The following is a 22,576-nucleotide window of genomic DNA, read 5'->3' on the forward strand; positions in this document are numbered from 1 at the left end:
TAGGGTAGCCTGTGCCCCTGGTCCCCATCCTGTGAACAATTCTGACACTTTCTCTCTGTGGTTCAGATTGCGCAGCAGAGTCAATCCCCAGTAACACTTTTCCTCCTACTCTCCACTCCCCTTACTCGTGCTTCCTAGAGTCACTTCCCAGATAAACTCTCTGCACCCAAGCCCTTATCTCAGACTCTGCATTCAGGGGAGCCTAAAATAAGACAAGGGGTGAGCATTCCAATAGAGGGGACAGCTTGTCCAAAAGTATAGTACCTGAGCATGGAGTGTTTGGCAAACTGCAGTGTGTTACATCTTGTAGACCATGTTGAGAGAGGAGAGTCATAGGAGATGGGACCAGATTGGGCTTGATTGACCATTCATTCCTCTGACAAGCACATGTTGAGCACCTAATGTGTGTAAGGCACTCTGCTAGGCACGAAGAACACACTGTGAGCAAAAGGGGGACCCGGTGCCTGCTTCTGAACGTCCATGACCATCAGATGATGGAAGATTCCCTAAGTGATGAGCAGAGACCCCCAAAGGGCTTTGAGAAGGGCAGTGACTTGACCCATGTTTGGGGTTTAAATCAATTGGTACTTGCATGGAATGCAAGTTCTGATCCATTTCTTGATCTAAATCCTGCTCTACTTGGCCCAGAACTTTCAGGTACTCTGGGATCCTGGAAGCTGGGGCTGTTCTGGAAATTACCAGGGCTCCTATAGAGGGTGTAGACTTTTGGGCCTAATTCTCCCCAGCTGGCACCAGGGTCTGTCTGCCCTGAGACTTTCACTTGTTAGCCAGCCCACAAGAATGGGTGGAATCTACCAGTGCCCTCAAGGGCTTTGGGAAGTCTGAGCTACACTCAGAACCTGAATTCACATCCCACAGACAGGGCATCTCTGATGAAAGAAAAAGAAAGAAGTCAATGGTTGACTGATGATAAGGCAAAGTTTTGCACCCCCCACTTCTGTTACTACAAACACAGGGAGACATTCAACCAGTTCAAGGGATATTTAGAGCTGTGGTTCAAACGAATGCAGGTGAGTGTCCAGGCTGTGAAAAAGACTTAGAAAACAGCTTTTTCAGCACAAAAACTTCTTTGGAATTAAGGGGCTGCTAGAACCCAGCTTGAACCAACCTACTCCTCCCCTCAAATTTACAAGATCGTTCTCTTACAAGATGACAAGTTATCTGTACATTGTGAACTTGAAATTGAAGGAGAAAACGAGGACAGAGCTGACTGGCTAGAGGAAGGCAGCTACTCAGCTCCATCTGGATGTGTGGACATGGCAGAAAATGGCTGGCAACCTCATTCTTCACCTTTGTGACTTTCAAGGAGTCAGACATCTTGAAGACAGGAGAGCTGTCTGGTGGAAATGAAGTCCCATTTTCAGAAGAGATCCACAGATTTGTAGGCACATGAGTCCTGCCTTAATTCCCTGAATCTGACCAGGATATAAGTTCATTCAACATATTTCAGTTGTTATTCTTATTTAAAAGCCTCGCCCAGGAATCTTTCCATCTAGTGTGGAGTGAATTAACTGGTCTAAGAGGCTTTAAAGGAGAAGCAGCTTAGACCCCAGTCTTGCTAGGGGCTTTGTCCAATTAAATCCCTCAGGACATTTAATCAAGAGCCAGTGCATTAGAGCACAGTGTGTATTGACAGATGTGGGAGTTTTCTCACTGTCTTAGAAAAGAATAGACGCTCGTCTGATTCTGTGTACCCAAGAATGGTGAAGTGAGTGCAATGAGAGCTGCTCTCTCTGAATCCCAGGCCTGGCTGAGCTGGGTTTCTGTATTGGTTAGCTGCTGCATAACAAATCATCACTAAACTTGGTGGCTTTAGACAGATTTGCTCACAAATCTCCAGGTTAACTGGGTGTTTCTTCTGGATTCACTCATGTGTCTGCCGTCAGAGTGGGTTGAGTCAGAAGTGCAGCTTATCCTGTCTGGGTCTCTCACATACTTAGAGGTCGGCTGGTTTTGAGCTGCTCCAAGATGTTGCTGCCATCACGTTTAATAGCCAAACCAAGTCACACAGCTAGCCCAGATTCAGGTGGTGGGGTAATAGACTCCAGTTATTGATGGAAGAAGCTGAAAGATCACATGGCAAAGGGCAGCTTCAGGAAGGGGAGGGGGTAAAGAACTGTGACCATTTTCACAATCCATCTGTCATCATCTAACCTGTTTCTCCACCCGGGGAAGCCTGGGGCTGGGGAAGGAACAGGTCAGGTGTCAGGAGGCTTTTCACAGCAATGGGTCAACCCAGGCTCCAGACTCTGGCCGCCTTTTTTTTTTTTTTTTTTTTTTTTATTTATTATTATTATTTTTTTTTTTGCGGTATGCGGGCCTCTCACTGCTGTGCTCTTGCATTGCGGAGCAAAGGCTCCAGACACGCAGGCTCAGTGGCCATGGCTCACGGGCCCAGCGGCTCCGCGGCATGTGGGATCTTCCCAGACCGGGGCACGAACCCATGTCCCCTGCATCGGCAGGCGGACTCTCAACCACTGCGCCACCAGCGAAGCCCTCTGTTCTTCTTATACTGCCTTTTCCTCACTGCTGTCATCAGAAGTGAGGGTGCCCTTTTGGTTCACTTGCTTTTGATGTTTGTAGAAAACAAAGTGCTTCGATACAGCACACTTATTCTTGAACAACTAATGCTGATGAATACAGGGTTGCTTCTTCTTATCTTAACATAATGCAACGGTCCTGATCAGCAAATCCACTCCCCAGTGTTGCCAGTCACTCTTGATAACTCAAGAAGATCATCTCTTCATTATTTCAAATCCCCTGCCCACTGGCACTGAGCCACTAACTGTGCACTTTGGTACAAATTAAGTAGAGTCAGTTGATTTAGGATTGCTAAATTTACTACTACAGAACCACTTACTTCTTGCTGAAGGTGCCCAGCTCACAACTTCACCTCCATCTTTTGGTGCACATCCAGGCCTTCCCAATAGGACCCATATCCCATTGCTAATTAATTCAGGGACAGAGGGGTGGAGGGGATCTGAGGACGACCTGCCGAGGTGTCCAGAGCGGTTTCATTTCTTGGGTTTCCCTGGGTGTCACAGTTCAACAACTTCATGGATTCCATGAGATGCCCCAATATTCTCCCAACAAATCTCTCCTTTTAAAAAAAATTTAACTATCCAGAATTGGTTTCTGTTGCTTACAACAAAAGCCCCATAACTAACATACCTCTAAAAAGTTACTGTTTAAATAGTTAATGGTCTCTCCTTCACTGTTGTTTCACGGGTGGGGTGGAGAGAGTAGCCAACATACACAAGGAGCAGAAACCACTATCAACATGTTCAATGTACATATCTTTTGCTCCTTAAATTCCACTTGTAGGAATTTATCCTACAGACACACCATCCATCCAGAAGACAAATGTATAAGAATATTCAGGGGGCTTCCCTGGTGGCGCAGTGGTTGAGAGTCCGCCTGCCGATGCAGGGGACGTGGGTTCGTGCCCCGGTCCGGGAAGATCCCACATGCCACGGAGCGGCTGGGCCCCTGAGCCATGGCCGCTGAGCCTGCGCGTCTGGAGCCTGTGCTCCGCAACGGGAGAAGCCACAGCAGTGAGAGGCCCGCGTACCGCAAAAAAAAAAAAAAAAAAGAATATTCAGTAAGGCATCCTTTTTAATAGTAAAAGATTGGAAACAACCAAATAGTCATCAGTAGAGGACCGAGAGTGAATATCCAAATACCAGAATACTGTGCAGCGGGTCAAAAGACGAACACATCTGTGTGCACTGATAAATGGTTTTCAAGACATATAATTAATTTTCAAAATCAGTCTGCGAGTGCTTCCTTGGTGGCGCAGTGATTAAGAATCCACCTGCCAATGCAGGGGACACGGGTTCAATCCCTGGCCTGGGAAGATCCCACATGCCACGGAGCAACTAAGCCCATGTGCCACAACTACTGAGCCTGTGCTCTAGAGCCCGTGAGCCACAACTACTGAGCCCACGTGCCACAACTACTGAATCCCCGTGCGCCTAGAGCCCCTGCTCCACCACAAGAGAAGTCACCTCAATGAGAAGCCCACGCACCGCAATGAAGAGTAGCCCCTGCTCGTCGCAACTAGAGAAAGCCCGTGCACAGCAATGAAGACCCAACACAGCCAAAAATAAAATAATTAATTTTTAAAAATCAGTTTGCAAAATAATGTATAGGATTTGTTAATCATTTATATTTTGTATATTTTTAAATAAAATATAATATATATACTCATAGTGGATAGAATATCTTGGAAGGACACACAAGGAGCTGGTGAAGCATCATTTTTAACTTTGTATTGTATCAGATGTAGAGGGGCATATATTACCTATTTACAAACATGAGTGAAAAGAATTTTTTTTAAGAAAGAAAAACTAAGCCCTGGGCTTCCCTGGTGGCGCAGTGGTTGAGAATCTGCCTGCCAATGCAGGGGACACGGGTTCGAGCCCTGGTCTGGGAAGATCCCACATAGAGCAACTGGGCCCGTGGGCCACAACTACTGAGCCTGCACGTCTGCAGCCTGTGCTCTACAACAAGAGAGGCCACGACAGTGAGAGGCCTGCACACCACAATGAAGAGTGGCCCCCACTCGCCACAACTAGAGAAAGCCCTCGCACAGAAACGAACACCCAACACAGCCAAAAATAAAAATAAATAAATAAATTTATAAAAAAAAAGAAAAAAAAAGAAAAACTAAGCCCTAAATGCCCATGCCTCTCCCCTTGAGTGTCTGGAGCCCACACTTGCTCTCACCACCCCACACGAGTGGCTGTTGGAGATTAAATCTTCCTTTCCTGCCCAGAGGACGTCACATGAGCTCTGATCACCTTAAGGCAGTTTCAACCATTGAACTGCTCTGCAGGGGTGAGCGTGGAACCCACAGATGAACTTGGCAGTGAGGTGAGCTGAGGGGGAGGTAGGCATGGGCGCCTGACCTTTGGGGAACCTGTGACAGATCACGTGATGATTGTTTCTCCTAAATCTAATCAGATATTTATATTCTCGCTTCTCTGAAGAACAGCATCTTCTTTTCTCCTCCTTAGAACTGTGCCCTCTCACCATTCCCAGGACTGAAATCCACTCAGAGAATAAGGATAAAATGTCTATGAACTCTATTCATATGTACATTCTTTCTTTCATTAATTTATAACCACTTCAGTGTCAGGTTCTAGAAGGTGGAGGGCACAGCAGTGGCCAAAGTAAATGAGGTCTGTGTCCACATGGAATTGCATTCTAGGTGGGAAAAGGAAGATTGCAAATAAATAGACAGAAAAACAAGAGAGATAATTATAACTTGTGACAAAGTGATGAGAAGGAAACAAATAAGGTGCTAGGGATCGGGTGGGAGACTGGCAGTGGAGGGGCTTCAAAGGTGGCCAGGGGTGGTCTCACTGAAGAGGTGACATTTAAACTAATCATTGAATGACAAGAAGGAGCCAACCCAATGGAGGTCTAAGGAAGAGAGTTTCAGGCCACCGGAATGGTAAGTGCAAAGGCCCTGAAGTAGAAAAGAACTTGGCATGTTTGACGGAGGCCACTGTGGTCATGTGGGGAAGGTCAAGTGGACAGCAGGAAGAGAAGAGGTCCAGGAGGCAGACAGAGTCATCTGACATCTCCTATCAGCCAAATTACCTATTTTACCCACTGTTAGATTATCACAAATCTTGTCCTGCGTCAGCACTGCAACGTCAAAGGAAAGCATAAATGCCTTTGTCTTCTCCATGGTCTTTGTCAAGTGCTCCAGCACCTGCCTGGACCATATGAACAGACTTCCAAAGCTTGAATACCTCATCACTTAGGTCAACCAGGTGGCTGAAGTCTGGAGAAGGGGGAAATTTATTTTCTATTTCAACTTATTCTATGTAAGTAGTTCCCCTATTCTTTGCAGTGGATTGACACTCAACAAACCTTGTTGATAACTTGCTCAGAACAACTGATATTCAGCAGCTCCTTATTTCACTCTGGATTCAAATCCCATCTCATCACTCATTAGCTGTGTGACTTTATAGGCAATGAAAGACCTGTCCCTCTGTTTCCACATCTGTAAAGGGAGGCAAATAATGGTACCTACCTCCTGGGGTTGTTGTAAGACTTTAAATTAGGTAATACATGGAAAGTACTCTGACTGCACATACTAAGCCTCACTAACTGTTGTCTGCTATTCCTTATGACTCTAGGGCAAGTCTTTTCCATTTTCTTCATAGAAGGGCCCTCCAGCCTGGACCCCAGTGTCCTGATTATTCAGGAGCAGAGTGAACTTTGACACGGAGGCATATTTAACTTGGGGGCGGGGTAGGGCACCAATGGCATTTGCCATGTGAAGGCTTATCTGCTTGTTGTGTGAACCAGACAAGCTGCTCACAGATGCTTGGGTCAGTGGGTAATTCATGACAGCCTCAGAGGGAAGAGTCTTGTAGGACAGGTGTGCAAACTTTGGACGGTCTGAGGAAACTCGACAGACATTACGTGGTCTGGTGACATGGGCTTTTATGGGCCCCTGAACCCAGCTATTCCAAATTATAGCAGGATAATATAATAATTGTTATTGCTTTAAACCCTTACATTTTGGGTTGGTTCATCCCATAGCAATAGGTAACTGGAACACTAGTTAGTGGGAGATTGTGGTCAGAGGCTATTATGGGGGCCGTTGACTCTCATGTGCTCAAGTATTACTAGACTGCCAGAGACAGAGATAGACAGACAGACAGACAAAAAGAAAGAGGTGGTTTTCTTAGACACTTCCTTTCACTGTCAGTGATTTGCAAGGGCATTTCCAGCCATTCTATGTGAGAAACACAGCCCTCCACGATTAGAGTTTGCTGCAGTGTCCTCAGCGGGACTTGTACTAGGTGATAAAATAAAACATTGGAAAGTGGGGCCCACTCAGCTCATAGTTACAGGCACATGTACATAGGCGCAAAGTTAGAGACCTTTCACCTCCTTTTAATCAAGCATTCTTTCATCTTCCCAGACTTGTGGGAAGATTTGGCCTCTATTATTAACCTTGTTTTGTGTATTTGGGCAGATTAAACTATTAAGTGCACACAGTATGTTCTATAATCACCTGCTGTTTCCTCGAAGCAGTGTCCAATTGATAAGGCTTGAATATAAGAAAACAGCCCGGGCACTTGATCCAGAGGGAAGGAAGCCCTAGAACATCCAACAGGGTAAGTCTCCCGCCAGCTGTGAAGGAGGGAGGTGGGGCAAAGAGCCTTGCATTCTTTTTTTTTTTTTTTAAGATTCCTTTTTTTTTTTTTTAATGGTACAGTTACTTTTTTAAATTTTTATTTATTTATTTATCTACTTTTGGCTGTGTTGGGTCTTCGTTTCTGTGCGAGGGCTTTCTCTAGTTGTGGCAAGCGGGGGCCACTCTTCATCGCGGTGCGCGGGCCTCTCACTATCGCGGCCTCTCTTGTTGTGGAGCACAGGCTCCAAACGCGCAGGCTCGGTAGCTGTGGCTCACGGGCCTAGTTGCTCCGCGGCATGTGGGATCCTCCCAGACCAGGGCTTGAACCCGTGTCCCCTGCGTTAGCAGGCAGACTCTCAACCACTGCGCCACCAGGGAAGCCCGAGCCTTGCATTCTGGAGTCTGCTCACTGCTCTGGTCATGCTTTTGGTGAGGCCAAATATCTGAATTTATTGTAGATGGTGAGCATCTGGACACTCACTCTTTTCCTGCTGGGAGCAGCCAAAGGTAAAACACATCCCACCTGCCCCTTGGGAAGGGCATAAACCCATCATCTCGGCACTGGCCAGAGAAAGCTTCAGCCACGGCAGGGCTTCCAGCGGCTGCAGACAGCTCCAAGCTTCCACAGAGACGCGGGTGGGGCTGCAGTTTGTGCGAGTCCATCTCAGAGCCTCTCCCCACCAACCTGCCTTCATGTCCAGGAGGCCTGAGGCCAGACTCTTCCAGATAAAGCATTAGACACCTGCCTGGGTTACCATATTGACTTACCAGTGCCCATTATCACATTAGTCAAATAAAACTATCGGAAGATCTATGCAGGGAACACAGGACTTTTAAGTTTTTATGGTGGTTCGAAGAAGAGAGGTCTCTGTGGGATTAAGTGAGACTGTTCCCTGATCAGAAGGTGGGCACGGGGGGAGAGGGGGCAAGGAGAGAGTCGATGGGACAGAGGCAAGTGTCTGCATGGTCTTCAGCCTGTCCCCAAGCAGGGGAGCAACCAGGCCAGCCTTGGGAGCTAACCCCTGAGCAGGGTCATCTTTTCTCTTACAGGAAAGGAAATTTGCTATGATTCCATTGGGTGCTTCTCTGACTCTGAGCCCTGGGCTGGGACCACCATCAGGCCCCTGAAAGTTCTCCCCTGGAGCCCTGAGAACATCGGGACTCGCTTCCTGCTCTACACCAACGAGAACCCAAACAACTTTCAAGTGAGACCTCTGCCATTTTAACATTGTTGTAACTGGTGAGGGGCTGTGCCCACCGGGGGACCAGGAGTTCTTACCTCTGTACCCTCTGCCTCTACCCGGTCCCGCCAGCTGCCCCCAGGCCTAGCCAGACCTGGACAGAGTAGGTCTCCGGTAAAAAAGCTGGCTTGAATGAGTGAATGGTTCACATTTGTCAGAACCTCTAGCTATTTATGTGATTCTGGTGTTGGGCAAAGAGCTTATGGAAGAACCTATGGAAGGTGTAAGACCATGAACCACAATCCAGACCCAGTAGAGGCAGTGATTCCTGACTTGGGAAGGTAGAGCAGGGCAAGAGAGGTCAGGGTGGGCTTCCTGAAAGAGGTGGCTTTTTGCTAAACTTTGAAAGGTTGTGCATTGGAACAGGCAGAGATGGGGAAGAAAGAGACAGGCTAAAGTGGCTGGGCTGCAAAAACACGGAACCCTTCTGTGTTTGTCACAGATTCTTATTCCCTCTGATCCATCAACGATTGAGGCATCCAATTTCCAAACAGACAGGAAGACCCGGTTCATCATCCACGGCTTCATAGGCAAGGGAGATGAGAGCTGGCTGGTGGACATGTGCAAGGTAGGGCCTGGTTCTAACCCCTGTGGCCTGCGCTGCGGGCAGCTGCCACTGCTTCCCACTAATGTCTCCACCTCCCTTTACGCAATCTCAATTAGTGAGCTCGGAACAGGAAATCCTGACGTCTCGAGGTACCTTTATGCAATAAAAATGCCTCTTCACCAAAATAAGAATCCCCTTCCAAGTTTCTAGACTACATCTGTAGCCTGAAGCAATGGCATCTGAGGCATGAACAAACACTTCTGTCCTCTCATTTCTGGTTAAATGAAGCCTAAATATTGTCTGCTTCCATTTCAGTGAGGCTACTTTGTGTTCCTATAAAAGCAGGACTATGTTCTTTTTGTTCAAGTCTTTCCCACTTCCCTGAGAGTCAGAGATGTGTGCTATGACCATTTATTTGAGATACGGAGAGCTTCGACTGACTGGGTGCCCCAAGTGGCAGAATAGAAAATGCCAAACCCACTGTAATAGAGCATCTTTTGCTCAGAACGACAGACAACAGAATAACAAACACACGTTCACATACACATACACACAAAAACACACGTGCAGAGGCACGCACACACAAATACACATGATGTACCATCATCCCTTCTTGTCTTGTGTTCACTGATTCAATACGTTTTTCTGACACCTAAGAATTTACCCCAGCGGCCTGTCTTCCACCCTCCGACTTAAAATGTCAACAGGAAAAGTTACAAACCCTGAAAATTAAAATCATTCTGCATTTGACCTTGGTTGTACCAGCCATTTAACTCTTGGTATTGCTTCTGTCCCATCATTAATAAGTATCTTCATGTATAAACTGTAAGATATAGTTTATATCCCAAATTCTCCAGGTTTGTAAGAGATTCCTCAGGGCTGCTTTAAAAATAAAAGTCCTGAGAAAACGGTTTTTGGTATCCGTGTGTGTGTGATCACACATATTAGCATCATATATATGAAAAGATTCTAGGTGGATTTTAAATTTATAGTACCATTTTAGACTCCAGCTGGTCATACGTCCTGCCCGGCAGAGCTTCTAAGGATATATCAGTTCCTTTGACATCCAAGAAGAAGTTTCCCTTTCAGAATTCTTCAATATCTTTTAAATCAGTGCAATTCTATTTTTAAAATATCTTTAGTGTGTTTCCTCCATGAAATACTGTGCTGTCCTGACTGCAAAAATAGTGACACTTCCCTCCCACCTTAAAACTTCGTAAATACCCGGCAGCCTGGGGTGAAGCAAGCCCAGCCTTTGCCAAGAGGCTGAAAGGACCCCTAGCAGTCAAATCCACAAGGTCATTTAGACCCTGGCTGCCAGAGAATGCACTTGAGACCTTTTCTTTTCGAAATAGGATTCTTTGAATGATGCCCTGGTTTCAGCCACCTTATTGAATCAACCTGATTGAATCTGGTCGAAGAAAACCAGAGAGTGGTCAGCTTTTAATTAGTCTACGAACTAGAGAGGGAATCGATTTGCCTTTCTTGTAGCTTTTGCCCTGAGGGATAACTCCTATCGGCAACGGGATTCCTAACAAAGTCGAGTTCATCCCAGTGCCCCAGCTAGGAAGAGACAGAAGGACAGCCAGTGGTAACTCTCGGCGACCATTTCTGAGCTCTGGTTGGAAGCGGTTTCATGAGCCCCCACGATAACCCCCTGGTGTCTCTCCAACACCAGAACATGTTCAAGGTGGAGAAGGTGAACTGCATCTGCGTGGACTGGAAAAGAGGCTCCCAGACCACCTACACGCAGGCTGCCAACAACGCGCGTGTGGTGGGCGCCCAGGTGGCCCAGATGCTGGCCATGCTCAAGGTGAGTGGTGGCCGGGCTGCGAGGGGACACACAGCACCCACCGGTCTCTTTTGGGTAAAGACACAGCTGAGGGTTACATGTTTAAAGAGGAAATAGAAAGAATTGGTATTTCTATTGGAGTCTTACTTCTAAAACTCACCTCAAATCAAAACCTATGGTGTTTGTGCTCAAGGCACTGTACACCTATAATAAATGAGTACTTCTGGGTGAACATCTCTGAGACCAACAGGTGTGAATACTTTGAATTTGTGTCATTTGTTTGTTCATCCAATATTTGGGGGCACATTGTCAGGAGCTCTGCTAGGGAATAAAGAGAAGGCCCTGGGGGAGCTTACAGGGACCACTGAGTGTGATCAGGGTTCTGATGTGGGGAGGGGGAAGGGTGGCTACAGGCTTTATAGGAGCGTGTGTGGGGGTCAGGGGGCAGCTAATCCAGTCTGGGGAGCGGGGGTCGGTGATTAAGGATGTCTCTCAAGAAGAGGCGTCTAAGTTGAGAGCTAATGGCTGAGCTGTGTCGATGTGAACTGGACTGACTCGTGGTTGGGGAGACATGACAACAGGAAAAGGAGGCTAAACCAGACCCAGAGGTGAGAGACTACGACATATCTGAGGGCCTGAAAGTTCCACTAAGGGTCTAGCTAGAAAAGAGTCTAGAAAAACAGGTGTTGAGTCAGAAGAGCTCCGAGGCTTTCGTAAAGGGCTGGGCTTGATCTTACGGGCAGTGGCAGGTTTTCAGCAGAGGAGTACCGGCATTAGGTTTGCAAAAACCACAGCACAGAAATGTCCTGAAAAGACAATCTTCCCTCTCCAGTCGAACTACAGTTACTTACCTTCCCAAGTCCACCTCATCGGCCACAGCCTGGGGGCCCACGTGGCAGGAGAGGCAGGGAGAAAGACTCCAGGCCTGGGCAGGATTACAGGTAAGACTTGAGGGCTGGGGCCCAAGGTTTGGTCCCCAGTAGCCCCAGAACGTATACAAGACTGCAGCCTAGCTTGGAGCTGGGCCCAAAGAGTCCATCCCCTTGGCTGTGGCAGAGCCGGTTAGAGTCTGCACAGAGCATTTTAGGAAGCCCCCCCAGAAGCCTGTCTTTGTGGCAGGGAAAGTGGTGTCGTTGTTCTCTTTACTTCCTCCGCCTCTGTCCCCATCCATTTTCTGGTGATGTGGGTCTCTCAGCAGGACTGAACACCCAGGAAAATGCAGAGTAAGGCTAGCATGAACGTGAGCAAACATAATTAAGACAAGTCCATAATGTCACTCCTTTCCCCCTTCTCTGAAATCAAGGGCAGAATAGGACACAAAAATGTTGCTTCCACTGCCTTCGTTGGTAGAAGAAACCCAGACACCGTCACACCAAAAGCATCCTTTTAACCCAAGCAAAGCCTTTAAATTATAACCACAAAATATACCAATATAGTCATTGTAATGCTAATATAATAATTATAGTAAGCATAGATTAAGTGCCTGCTTATCCCAAATACTGTGCAAAGTGCTTTACGTTTTCTCATTTAATCCTCAGGACTAAAGAAAAAGGCTGAGGGAAGCAAATGACTTGCCCAAGGTCACACAACTAATCAGTGGTAGGACTGACATTCAATCCCGGTTCTGCTGTCTTGGTTCAAGTCTCTACCTTTATAAGAACGTTCCCTTTTATTTTCAACAGACAATTATGTTCGTGCCTTTTCATCTGCTCTGATGAAACCTTCAAAAACAATTGTTAAATCTAGGAGTCCTGTCAAGAAGGAAATATAGAACACGTGCTTTTAATGAGAGCCCTGCATTACGAAAAGCTCATAGCCGTTCTAAACATTTCAGGCTTTGGAACGAAACAACAGAGATATAAGAGATATAATTCTAAATATTTACTTATACACCCATAATGATGTGCCAGGCACTGTGCTAAATGCTACATATATTATCTCATTTAATCTTATAGCTCTATTATTACCCCCTTTTATAAAAGGGGAAACTGAAGTGTAGAAGAAGTCAAGTGATTCATCCAAGGTCATGCAACTTGCTCAAAAAATAGCCAAGTAGGGATTTGGAGCAAGGTACCCAAGTCCCAGAATTTGTGTTTTGAATTGTGATACCATACTATTTCGCCCCTTTTTCCTTCAAACTTGGGAAGAGAAAGAGAATGTTGAAGGAGAAAGATATACAAGTAAGTGGGAGAATCTGATGTGGAGAAAAACCCTTGCCTAAACAAAATCTAAATGTCTTTGCTCACCTGCCCTTCTCCATCCACTCCACTGGAATGTAATGAGCATGACTGAGATTCAATGTCTCCATATTCAATACCCCGGCCATGGCACTGCACAACTCCAGGGTATGGCATCCCTTGAGTTAGGTAGCGCACAGCCTGGACAACTGTACAACCTCAATCCTGCTGGCACCTATAACCAGGCCTACTGTGTGCAACACTGGCCATCTCTTTTAGGGTTGGATCCTGTAGAAGCAAGTTTCGAGGGTACTCCTGAAGAGGTCCGACTCGATCCCTCCGACGCTGACTTTGTTGATGTGATCCACACGGATGCAGCTCCCCTGATCCCATTCATGGGTGAGCCCCTCCACGTTCCAGCTGCAATCACGTGCGACTGTGAGAGCATGTGCTTTTAATGAGAGCCCTGAATTATGAAAAGCTCATTGCTGTTTTAAACATTTCAGGCTTTGGAACGAAACAACTGGTGGGTCACCTTGATTTCTTCCCAAACGGAGGAGAGGAAATGCCCGGATGCAAGAAGAATGCCCTGTCACAGATCGTGGACATAGATGGCATCTGGGCAGGTAAAGCCAGAGCAGAGTGGGGACATCACTTCCCTGGGGGAGCAACGCCACTCCCACAGCAAATCTTAACAACGAAAACACACTGCTCTTTGAAAATATACAATCCCCCCTTCTAGATCTTATTTCTTAAAAATGTAGCCACGTATCATTTGTTATATCTCAGCTCTGCTGATTTACTTCCTTATACATTGTGTGGTGTCCTGGAGTGAACAAGCAACAAAGAATTGCAAAACCATTGCTTAAAGCTGTAACTCCAACAATCAGTTGATAGCTACCTAATAAAGGAAGGAAATACCATAAAAGTAAATATCCTGAATCTAAGAGAATTTTTCTGCCAATTGTCCCTTGGGAGTCAGTGATATGGTTCAAGCTTATGTAACTGGCTTCCACTCCATAGACAGCTCCATAGACAAAATTCCCAATCATGTCCATGGCAAATCCATTCACATGAGAGTCACCACTCCTCTATGTTGGGGAAAGAATAAGAAGCAATCACGGGTAAGGAAGGTTAGAGCAGAGACTGTGCTACTCAAGGTGGCTATTCTTTATCATTGATCAGCACACCTGGGATAAAGGGCATCTTGCAGATACAGCTCTGACTCTGTATCTAATAAGGTCAAAATGGCAATGAACAGGTGAGATTTTCAGCCAGACTCAACATTTGGCACCACACAGGTTTAACTCAAATGAGTAAAGACTTTTATTGAATGTGAGCGTAATGGCTTGGCAAGTATGGACACCATCAAAGCAACTATTAAGGATGAGGACCTATGTGTTTGTCTTTCACAGCTTTAGGAGGCTTTGCACGGATAGAGTAGCCTAGACTCCCCATCAGTAACGGCCAAGCAAGTTCAGGCCAGGTGTGGAATGCGTGCTGGGACATCTGCCACTCGGCAGGAATTTATAGGAGCCAAGGAAGGTTCTAAGAAGGAACAAGACATGAGAGTGAAAGGCATGCTCACATAAAGCCACCTAAAGCTACTTGACCTTCCTTTTTGTTCACCTAAACATGGCATGACAATGTCCCTGCCCGGGTTTGGTCATGCCTAGGAGGTCAAGTCACATCCGGTTGTGTCTTCGAGGACCTCCAGCCTGGTGCCTGGGACACAGAATGGAACAGAGGTTAGAGGCCTGGGCTCAAGCACCAGATGGGCTTGGGTTTAAATCCCAGCTCCACCACTTCCTAGCTGAAATCTGAAATCTGAGGCTGTAGCCTGTATGTCTTTCTGTAATTAGGGATGGTATGTTACCCACCTCTGAGGAAAGGTGAAGCTTACAGGGACAATACATGTAAAGTGCTCAGAACATTGCCCGGCACACAGAAAGCAGCCTTTATATGTTAACTGTCATTTTGTGGCTGGATTTTGGACTAATCTTCAATTTCTCAAAATATGGTCCCACTTTGGAACCATCCCACTTGGAGAGAGAGGCAGAGAAGTTGTCATGGGGTCCTGACCACCTGTGCAGACTTCCCTCTTTGCTTACCCAGGAACCCGGGACTTCGTGGCTTGCAATCACCTGAGAAGCTACAAGTATTACTCGGAGAGCATCCTCAATCCCGATGGGTTCGCTGCGTACCCCTGCGCTTCCTACAAGGACTTTGAGTCTGTAAGCTATTATGCCACCTTGAGTCCCAAGGTGGGGCTGTTGTCCTGCTGCGTTGGGATCTGCAGTACTCTCTCACCAGGGTCTGATCATCCCCTACTTGTTTTGCACCGCATGTCAGAGTTCACGGTTCTGTAGAGTGGAGGGGGAAAAAAGCCTTAGGCAGGAGGTAGCTAAAATTCTAGAAGAGTCATGTGGGAGCGGAAGATTCTGGGAAATCGGAGAGTCGAGCAGTCAATTCAATGATCTAGGAAGGCTTCCTGCAGGGGCAAAGTTAGAATCTGGCTGGAAAATCACAGAGTTTAGAAGGAGGGGAAAGTGTGCACATTTCTGACAGGGGCGGAGCAAGTATGGAATGTGGGAGAGAAGAATCTACATGCCAGAGAAGGAAAGGTGGATGCTGGGGTTCTACACGCTGGGCTGGGAGTTTGTGCCGTGTGCAGCCGGCAACAAGGAGAGAGATGCACGAAACGATACCCCGGAGCCTGCCTATGTGGGCTCACTAGAGCCGGTGTGAACATCTATTCCCGACCCCACATTCAATGACATCGTGTTGATAGCCTGAAGTTGGCCACAGGCACAGAATACCACAGAAATCGATAAACTCTGCAGGACTTTTTGTCCCAGAGTTGCCTGTTAGTCATTCACCAGCATACCACTCGATGGAAGGCATATTTGATCTAACCTGGGGCCCAGGCATCATCAATATTTTCTGAAGCTCCCCAGATAGTTCTAATGTGATGTGCATCAGGCTTGGGTACTACATCCTGGATGAAGTTAGTTTAGAGACCATCTATTCCAATCTCTTTCCAGTTATGAAAGAGGAAACTGAGACTATAGGAAAATTGCTCCCCAGACGTGTGGATCATAAAAAGGCAAATTCACACCTTACAGCCGGATCCATCTTTCTCATTAGAACAAGTGCTTCCCCTGTCCAGATGAAGGGTGCCCGCAGATGGGCCACTATGCTGATAGATTTGCTGGCAAGACACATGAGGAGCAGCAGAAATTCTTCCTGAACACAGGAGATTCCAGCAAATTTGCTCGTAAGTTGCGCTGTGATTTCCCACCCAAGTAAAAGAGGTTTCCTTTCTGTTTTACGTAAAGGGGTGGCCTCTAACCTGAAATATTTGTGGGTACATTTCATCTTAGTAAAAGGACACATCCACCCAAACCACCCCATTTAAGACTCAACCAAGGATTTAGAAAGGGTCTGCTTTACTTTCATTTTATTTCTATGGCATGAAATGAGTGGACACAAACAGCATAATTAATGGGATAATAGCAATTTACCTGTCTCTGTGGCCATCTTCTCAGAATTTTCACCACCCCACAGTTCCTTGTCCTATGCATTTTAAAAATCGTGTCATCCGCACCTGTCCTATCCATTCAAAATTTATTTGGTACCAACTCTTTGCTTATCTAGCCCACTTAAGAAGCCCAACTCCAATGTCCTCAATTTCCAGCCTTCTGTCCATGTGTCCCTCATGCCCGTTGATGGGGGTGCCTCTCTGGTGGAGGGTTGGAGGGGATCAGAAAGGGGTAATTCCTCTCAAAATTCTGCTGAATGGGCTAGGACATAGGGTAGAGTCAGGCATGTTTCAGCCTCTTTGTGCCAACCTGCCTTATGACAGTTCCCTAAGATATTGTATTGTAAAAAAGAGACTGTGTTTATATAAATACATAAATATATACAAGTCTCATATAGTTTTTTAAGTCAGGTTTATTGAGGTATAATTTATATACAGCCAAAGTCACCCTTTGTAGTGTATAATTCTGAGTTTTGATAAATAAAAAGTCATGTAACCATCTCCAAAATCAAGATATAGAACATTTCCATCACTGTTTACATATTTTTTTAAAAGGCGTTGGTTAATCAGTCCTTCCTCTGATGTAGTGATGCACGAAATACTTGCCAATATTTTAAAATTAAACATTCAAAACCATATATTCATTCCTCAACTAACATTTATTTATGGGCCACAGGCTATGCTAGATGTGGGGTGGTGCAGGGATGAACAAGACACCCTAGCATGAAATTTATAACCCGGCAGAGAAAACTGAAACTGAGCAAGCAGCTACAAGTGTGTTGGCTCGACGGCTTGCTGCTGTGACATGGTAGGACAGCGGACCTGGCCCTGATCAGAGGAAGAAGGGGCAGGGAAAACACCTCTGAGGATGTAAAGGACAAGTAGGAGTCAGGCAAAGGATGTGTCTGTGCCTTTACATACATATGTGTGAATGTGTATGTGAGTATGTGGTGTGTATGAATGTGTGTGCATGTGTATATGTGTGTTTTTGTGTGTGTGGGTTTATGTGCGCATGAGTGTGTGGTCAAGGGTGTATAGGTTCCTGTGTATGTGTGTGTGCTCCTGGGCGCCAAGACAGCCCTTCAGACATAAATCTGGATGACCACTGTGTTGGAGACTGCCCAGGGCCCTGGAGAGGCAGAGGGAAGACACAGACCCTGCCCTTGAGGCTCCCAGGACTGCACCCCTGAACTACCTTTCCAAATGTGGGGACCAGCCCTTGTTCCTTCTCTTTCCACCTTAACTCATAGTACTGTCCTTCGAGAACAGAGCTGTCCAACAGAACTTTCTGCCATGATGGAAATGCCCTGTGTTGTCCAATGCTGTGATCAGTAGCCACATGTGGCAATTCAGCACTTAAAGGGTGGCTAGGGAAAGCGAGGAATTGATTTTTGTATTATTTAATTTGGGTTTAAATTTAAGCAGCCACATGTGGCTAGTGACCCCTTTACTGGGCGGGCAAGTCTACAGGGGTCCACTGCCAGATACGTGTTTCTCCTTAAGGCCTAGTTTGAGTCGTAGGTTAACATGTAGAACTTCTACTTCGATGCCTCAGTGTAAGGGATGTGACAAGAACCTGAGATTTCTGTCAATTATTTTGTGCATGAATAAAAACTCTTTTCTATGTCCTGTGCAGGCTGGAGATACGGAGTTTCTATAACACTGTCTGGAAGAAGAGCCACTGGTCAAATCAAAGTTGCTTTGTTTGGAAATAAGGGAAACACTCACCAATACAATGTCTTCAAGTAAATTTCCTTTTTCGGTACCACCTCTCACTTGATACACACGGCCTTCACATCCGTGCACTGACATACTTGTCGTCTCTTTATCAATGGATTCTAAATTATTTACTTTATGTACTGAAGTTAACTTCAGATTTTTGCTAACACGTGTTCTTTTCTCTATTATAAATCCAGGCATTTTATTCTTTCTCTCTCAATAGATCAGATTTTTTAAGATAAATCTGATGTTAACCCAGATATCATATTTCCTGATTAGCCTAGTCACACGTGTTTGTTGTGTTAAACTAGTGGATAACTTGTTATTGTACAAATAATTCTACCAGAAAAAAATAACATGAAGGAATTATATAGTTTTCTACAGGAAAGTTTTGAGGGTAAATTAACTTACGTTTGAGGAAATAATAGTTAAATAGTAGTTTAAGGGACTTCCCTGGTGGTCCAGCGGTGAGGACTCTGTACTTCTACTTCAGGGGGCCACGGGTTCGATCCCTGGTCAGGGAACCAAGATCCACATGCTGCATGATGTGGCCAAAAATAAAATAAAATAAATAGTAGTTTGAGGCTGCTGGCATATAGCTGACTTTTTCATTTCTCTAACCTTTATTTGAGAATTAATTTGGAAAAAAAATCATCTACTTAATCTAGAGTAGAAAAGAGAGGCAGGGACTTGTATGGTCATTAGAACTTGTTTCAGTGAATGGGAACGTTTCTACTTCTCTGTTTCAAGGGGGATTATCACACCAGGCTCCACCCACTCCAATGAGTTTGACGCGGATATTGACGTCGGAACAATTGAGAAAGTCAAGTTTCTTTGGAACAACAACGTGGTAAACCCAACCCTCCCCAAAGTGGGTGCGGCCAAGATCACCGTGCAGAAGGGAGAGGACAAGACGGAGTATGTGTCTTTGCTGGCTTGTGCCTAAGGATGTTTGTAGAGACTTGCATTTGTCATGGAAACTCACCCCAGGAGGTCAGCTGAGGTTCAGCCAGCGTCCTCAGCACTGTCAGTGGCAGGCACAGGTGATACAGCCCTGCCTTCGATGGAAACTAAGGAGGAAAAATAAGAAAGAGAAATGAGAAATAATTTCGGAAGGGTATAAAGCTATAAGTATCAGTTAGAGAGTGGCTACAAGTTAAAGAGGGGAAGATCAACGAAAGTTCAGGATAATAGAAGGAAAAGGAAATCAGTTTTAGCAAAAGATATAAAATTTGAGATGAGGCGAGAGGGCTGAGGTGGCAACACTTGCAGAATCCTCATCCTGACCCGTGGCATCCCTGGCTGTGGCGTCTGCGGGGAGGTGGGGGTAATGACCAAAGCTCAGACCCCAAGTCTGGCCAGCAGGACACCCCCGTGCCGCTTGGCGAGAAGAAGATCCTGGGCTCTTGGTCACTGATTGAGGTTTGGAGGTTAGGTGGGGTCACTAAACTCAGGCCCCAGGGAATGTCACACCTCCGGGCAGGGGGCGGGCAGGGGGGTGGGTTGGCAGACCTCACAGCAGTCTCACCAGCTGGATGAGCCCTGTGGGGTCCACCCTGTCTCTGTGACGGGAGGACCGAGGGGCTGGCCCAGGCAGGGCGTCCGCGGAACAAGAAGGTCCTCTCACTGAAAATACAGTGTCGAGGAGGTCAGTGGGGAGCCCTATGCAGGCTGGGGGTGCAGCCGAGGCCTCCTCTCAGCCATCGGAGGACACTGGGACTCTAAGGTCAGTGACCCAGGTCCCTTTAGGAAGTGGACCTGTTTCCTGGATCCTGGGATGTAGCTAAAATCATGTCAGAAGAAGGTGGTCTCATTGGGATCTTTAAAGTGAGAGGCATTCCCAAGGAGATGCCTGTTCACAGGTGGATTCAAGAAAGAAAAAAAGTAGGAGACCAAATCACCCAGGGCGTTGCACCCTCTAGATACATCAGCTGTCACCTCAACCCTCCGATGACCTGAGGGCAGCTTCCCCGCCCGCCGACTCTGGAGGGAATCGATCTAAGAGAAGCTAGATGGTGGACCTCTTCCTAAATATAGGAAGACAGAGCGGCACAAACTATAATAGTTTGGGGAGTCAAAATACTGAATTCGTCAACTTATTCAAATATTTTGCTGTTAGGAAAACAGCTAATAAGTAACATTTAAAAAAATTATAATAAGTGGGAGACTAAAGAAAATTAAGAGTTTGGTCCAACCTCCTCTCATATCCCTCTCAAATTTTTTTAGTCATCTCATTGGGGTTTCAAGTCCTACCTGCTGACAGGAATTCCTCCAGTGACATGGTATCAAAAGAAAAATGTAGTTTCCCCCCTTTATTTCTCTCTCCCCACACACCATCCTCCTTCCTTCCTCTCTGACTTTAGTAAGTACCAGGTATGCCTGGCGTATAGGAGGGGATGCAAAGACAGAGCCTGCTCCTGAGGAGTTTACAGTATAGCTGTTGAGAAAAATGGACTTATGGTTCATTGGAAAGGTCAAATGACAGGCTAAGAACTCCCCGTGAGGGGCCCAAAGAGGGTGCTGGGGAGACGGGCAGAGGGACGGGGAGAGGTATGTGAGGGGAACGGGGAGGCCAGGCTGCTGAGGGCGGGGCTCCGGTGCAGAGGACAGGAATTCGATTGGAGGTTAGGGTTAGGGCTTCCAGGAAAGACAAATGAGGTACAAAGAGAAAGTGGGGAGGGGCCAGTGAAGGTGAGGAGAGAGGATGAAGCTTCAGAGTTCACAGGTGGTGAGAGAATCCCATGTTTCCTAGAAGAGCTGTAACCACACCACTTACATCTGCATTGTTTTTAAATTAATTATAAAGCTTTTTTATATTTATTGTCCTGAGATGCTACATTATTGACTTGGGATTCTCACCAATCATGGGAGGGAGCTAAGCCCTCTTCTACAAATAAAGACTCCATTGCTGAGACTCGAGTAACCAGCCCCATATCATGGCTGGAAGGCAGCAGGGGGCAGCCCAAGGGGAGAGCCAGGCCCCTGACTCCAGGGAGAGCCAGGCCCCTGACTCCAGGTTTAGAAGGCAAGGTCAAGAAAGGTTTGAAGTTGACCACACAGAAAACATAGGCCACAACGTCAGCTTGACCTGTGTTTGCATCTTGGTTCTTCTACGTATCAACTGAGAGCCCTCTGTGCCTCAGTTTCCTCTCCTGTGATGTAGGACTCTTAACGATACCTCCTCACACTTGTGTGGTGAGGACGAAGTGCGCACTGCGTGAGTGGATCAGCTAGTGTGGTTGCCGACAGCTAGCGAGAGCTCAATCTACTGTAGCTGCTGTGTTTTCTTGAGCTGCTGTAGGCTGAATCGGGTCCCCAGAATGGCTGGGGCAAGAGTGAGCCCATCTGTAAACCCCTCTGCTGGGTTTGTGGGGGGCCCACATGTACTGTGGAGAAGGAGAGCCGTGAGAGGTCCAGTCGCTGCCCCAGGGTGCCCACAGTCCTGGCTGCCAGAGGACCCAGAGACCAGGGACCACTTCTGAGCGACCCCTGACCTTGTCCTGGGGTCCAGCCAGCCCCTCCCCCTGGAAGCCCCCAGGCAATCTGCCCTCCAGGAACTTTTTGAAGCTACCACCCTAGTGCAGCCCTCATCGTTTTGAATTGTAAATCAGCAATTACCTTTGCCAGGTAAGAACGCCCAGCACTTAAAAAGATTCCTTTCTCTCCACAGATACAGTTTCTGTAGTGAAGAAACCGTGAGAGAAGACGCCTTGCTCAGTCTCATGCCCTGTTAAACTCCGGGTGCGATGCAGCCACCGTGTAATGCTAATAAAATCCGTACATGCATCTATCTGATCACAGCATCTGTGGCTGGTGTCAGCTGCCCCCAGAGGGACATTTGCGAATTGACTATTTTAAAATGCCCTGCCCATTTCCGTATATTGGGGTTTCCTGCCCTTGACCTCCAGTTACCAACCCCGCCCCCCCAGTTTCCCTGGTCCTCGTGCCCACTGTCTTCTCCTCACCCGAGGCGCGGCGACAGACAGCAGCTCTAGAGAGTGGAGCTGGGGCCCCAGCAGAGCCTTTAGCCCTGCCCCTCATCCTGCAGGTGAGGAAACAGGCGTGCGGGCTCGCTGTTGTAGCGCACGGAGCGGATGTGCCCCATCGGGGCTGAGGGTCAGGCCCCTGCCTCTGGTTCCAGGGCCCCTCCCTGACTCCGCCATCACCTTGAGGTCATGGAAGGCCGTGCTAGGACGTGGCCCCTTTGCGATGGTAAACTGTGTGGTGATGGGACCACCTGGGGGCTCTGGCTCTTGGTGAGGTTAAGGGGCTCCAGCACCCAGAGACTGTGGTGGGCACATTTGCAGAGCACAGACAGACTTCCCGCGCCCCCTGGCCCTGGGCCGGGGCTGCCTCAGAGCCCTCTCTCCACCTGC

The 22,576-nt window shown here is 47.0% G+C and overlaps 1 protein-coding gene and 1 non-coding gene across 2 annotated transcripts; both read left to right on the plus strand.

Annotated features, from left to right (window-relative positions):
* Positions 1 to 7,335: 7,335 nt before the first annotated feature.
* On the plus strand, positions 7,336 to 21,934 carry PNLIPRP1 (pancreatic lipase related protein 1). The gene is made up of 12 exons (XM_022569517.2): positions 7,336 to 7,690; positions 8,234 to 8,388; positions 8,867 to 8,992; positions 10,650 to 10,784; positions 11,596 to 11,704; positions 13,220 to 13,339; positions 13,447 to 13,566; positions 15,056 to 15,174; positions 16,088 to 16,217; positions 18,118 to 18,226; positions 18,951 to 19,118; positions 21,871 to 21,934. The coding sequence occupies exons 1-12, from the start codon at positions 7,642 to 7,644 to the stop codon at positions 21,932 to 21,934; spliced, it is 1,404 nt and encodes a 467-aa protein (XP_022425225.1). The 5' UTR covers positions 7,336 to 7,641.
* Positions 18,651 to 18,724, plus strand: TRNAR-UCU (transfer RNA arginine (anticodon UCU)). The gene has a single exon. It is a non-coding gene; the product is annotated as a tRNA-Arg (tRNA).
* Positions 21,935 to 22,576: the final 642 nt, after the last annotated feature.

The sequence above is a fragment of the Delphinapterus leucas genome, chromosome 16 (genome assembly GCF_059928025.1).
Source record: "Delphinapterus leucas isolate spDelLeu-1000000601 "Yukka" chromosome 16, BTC_Dleu_Yukka2, whole genome shotgun sequence".
Classification (NCBI taxonomy): domain Eukaryota; kingdom Metazoa; phylum Chordata; class Mammalia; order Artiodactyla; family Monodontidae; genus Delphinapterus; species Delphinapterus leucas.

Bases quoted from the DNA above. Each gene is read 5' to 3' on its own strand.
- PNLIPRP1 (XM_022569517.2), top strand. From the start codon at position 7,642: ATGGTGAGCATCTGGACACTCACTCTTTTCCTGCTGGGAGCAGCCAAA. The intron at 7,691-8,233 runs GTAAAACACATC...TTTCTCTTACAG, and splicing joins CCTGCTGGGAGCAGCCAAAG to GAAAGGAAATTTGCTATGAT. The intron at 8,389-8,866 runs GTGAGACCTCTG...TGTTTGTCACAG, and splicing joins AGAACCCAAACAACTTTCAA to ATTCTTATTCCCTCTGATCC.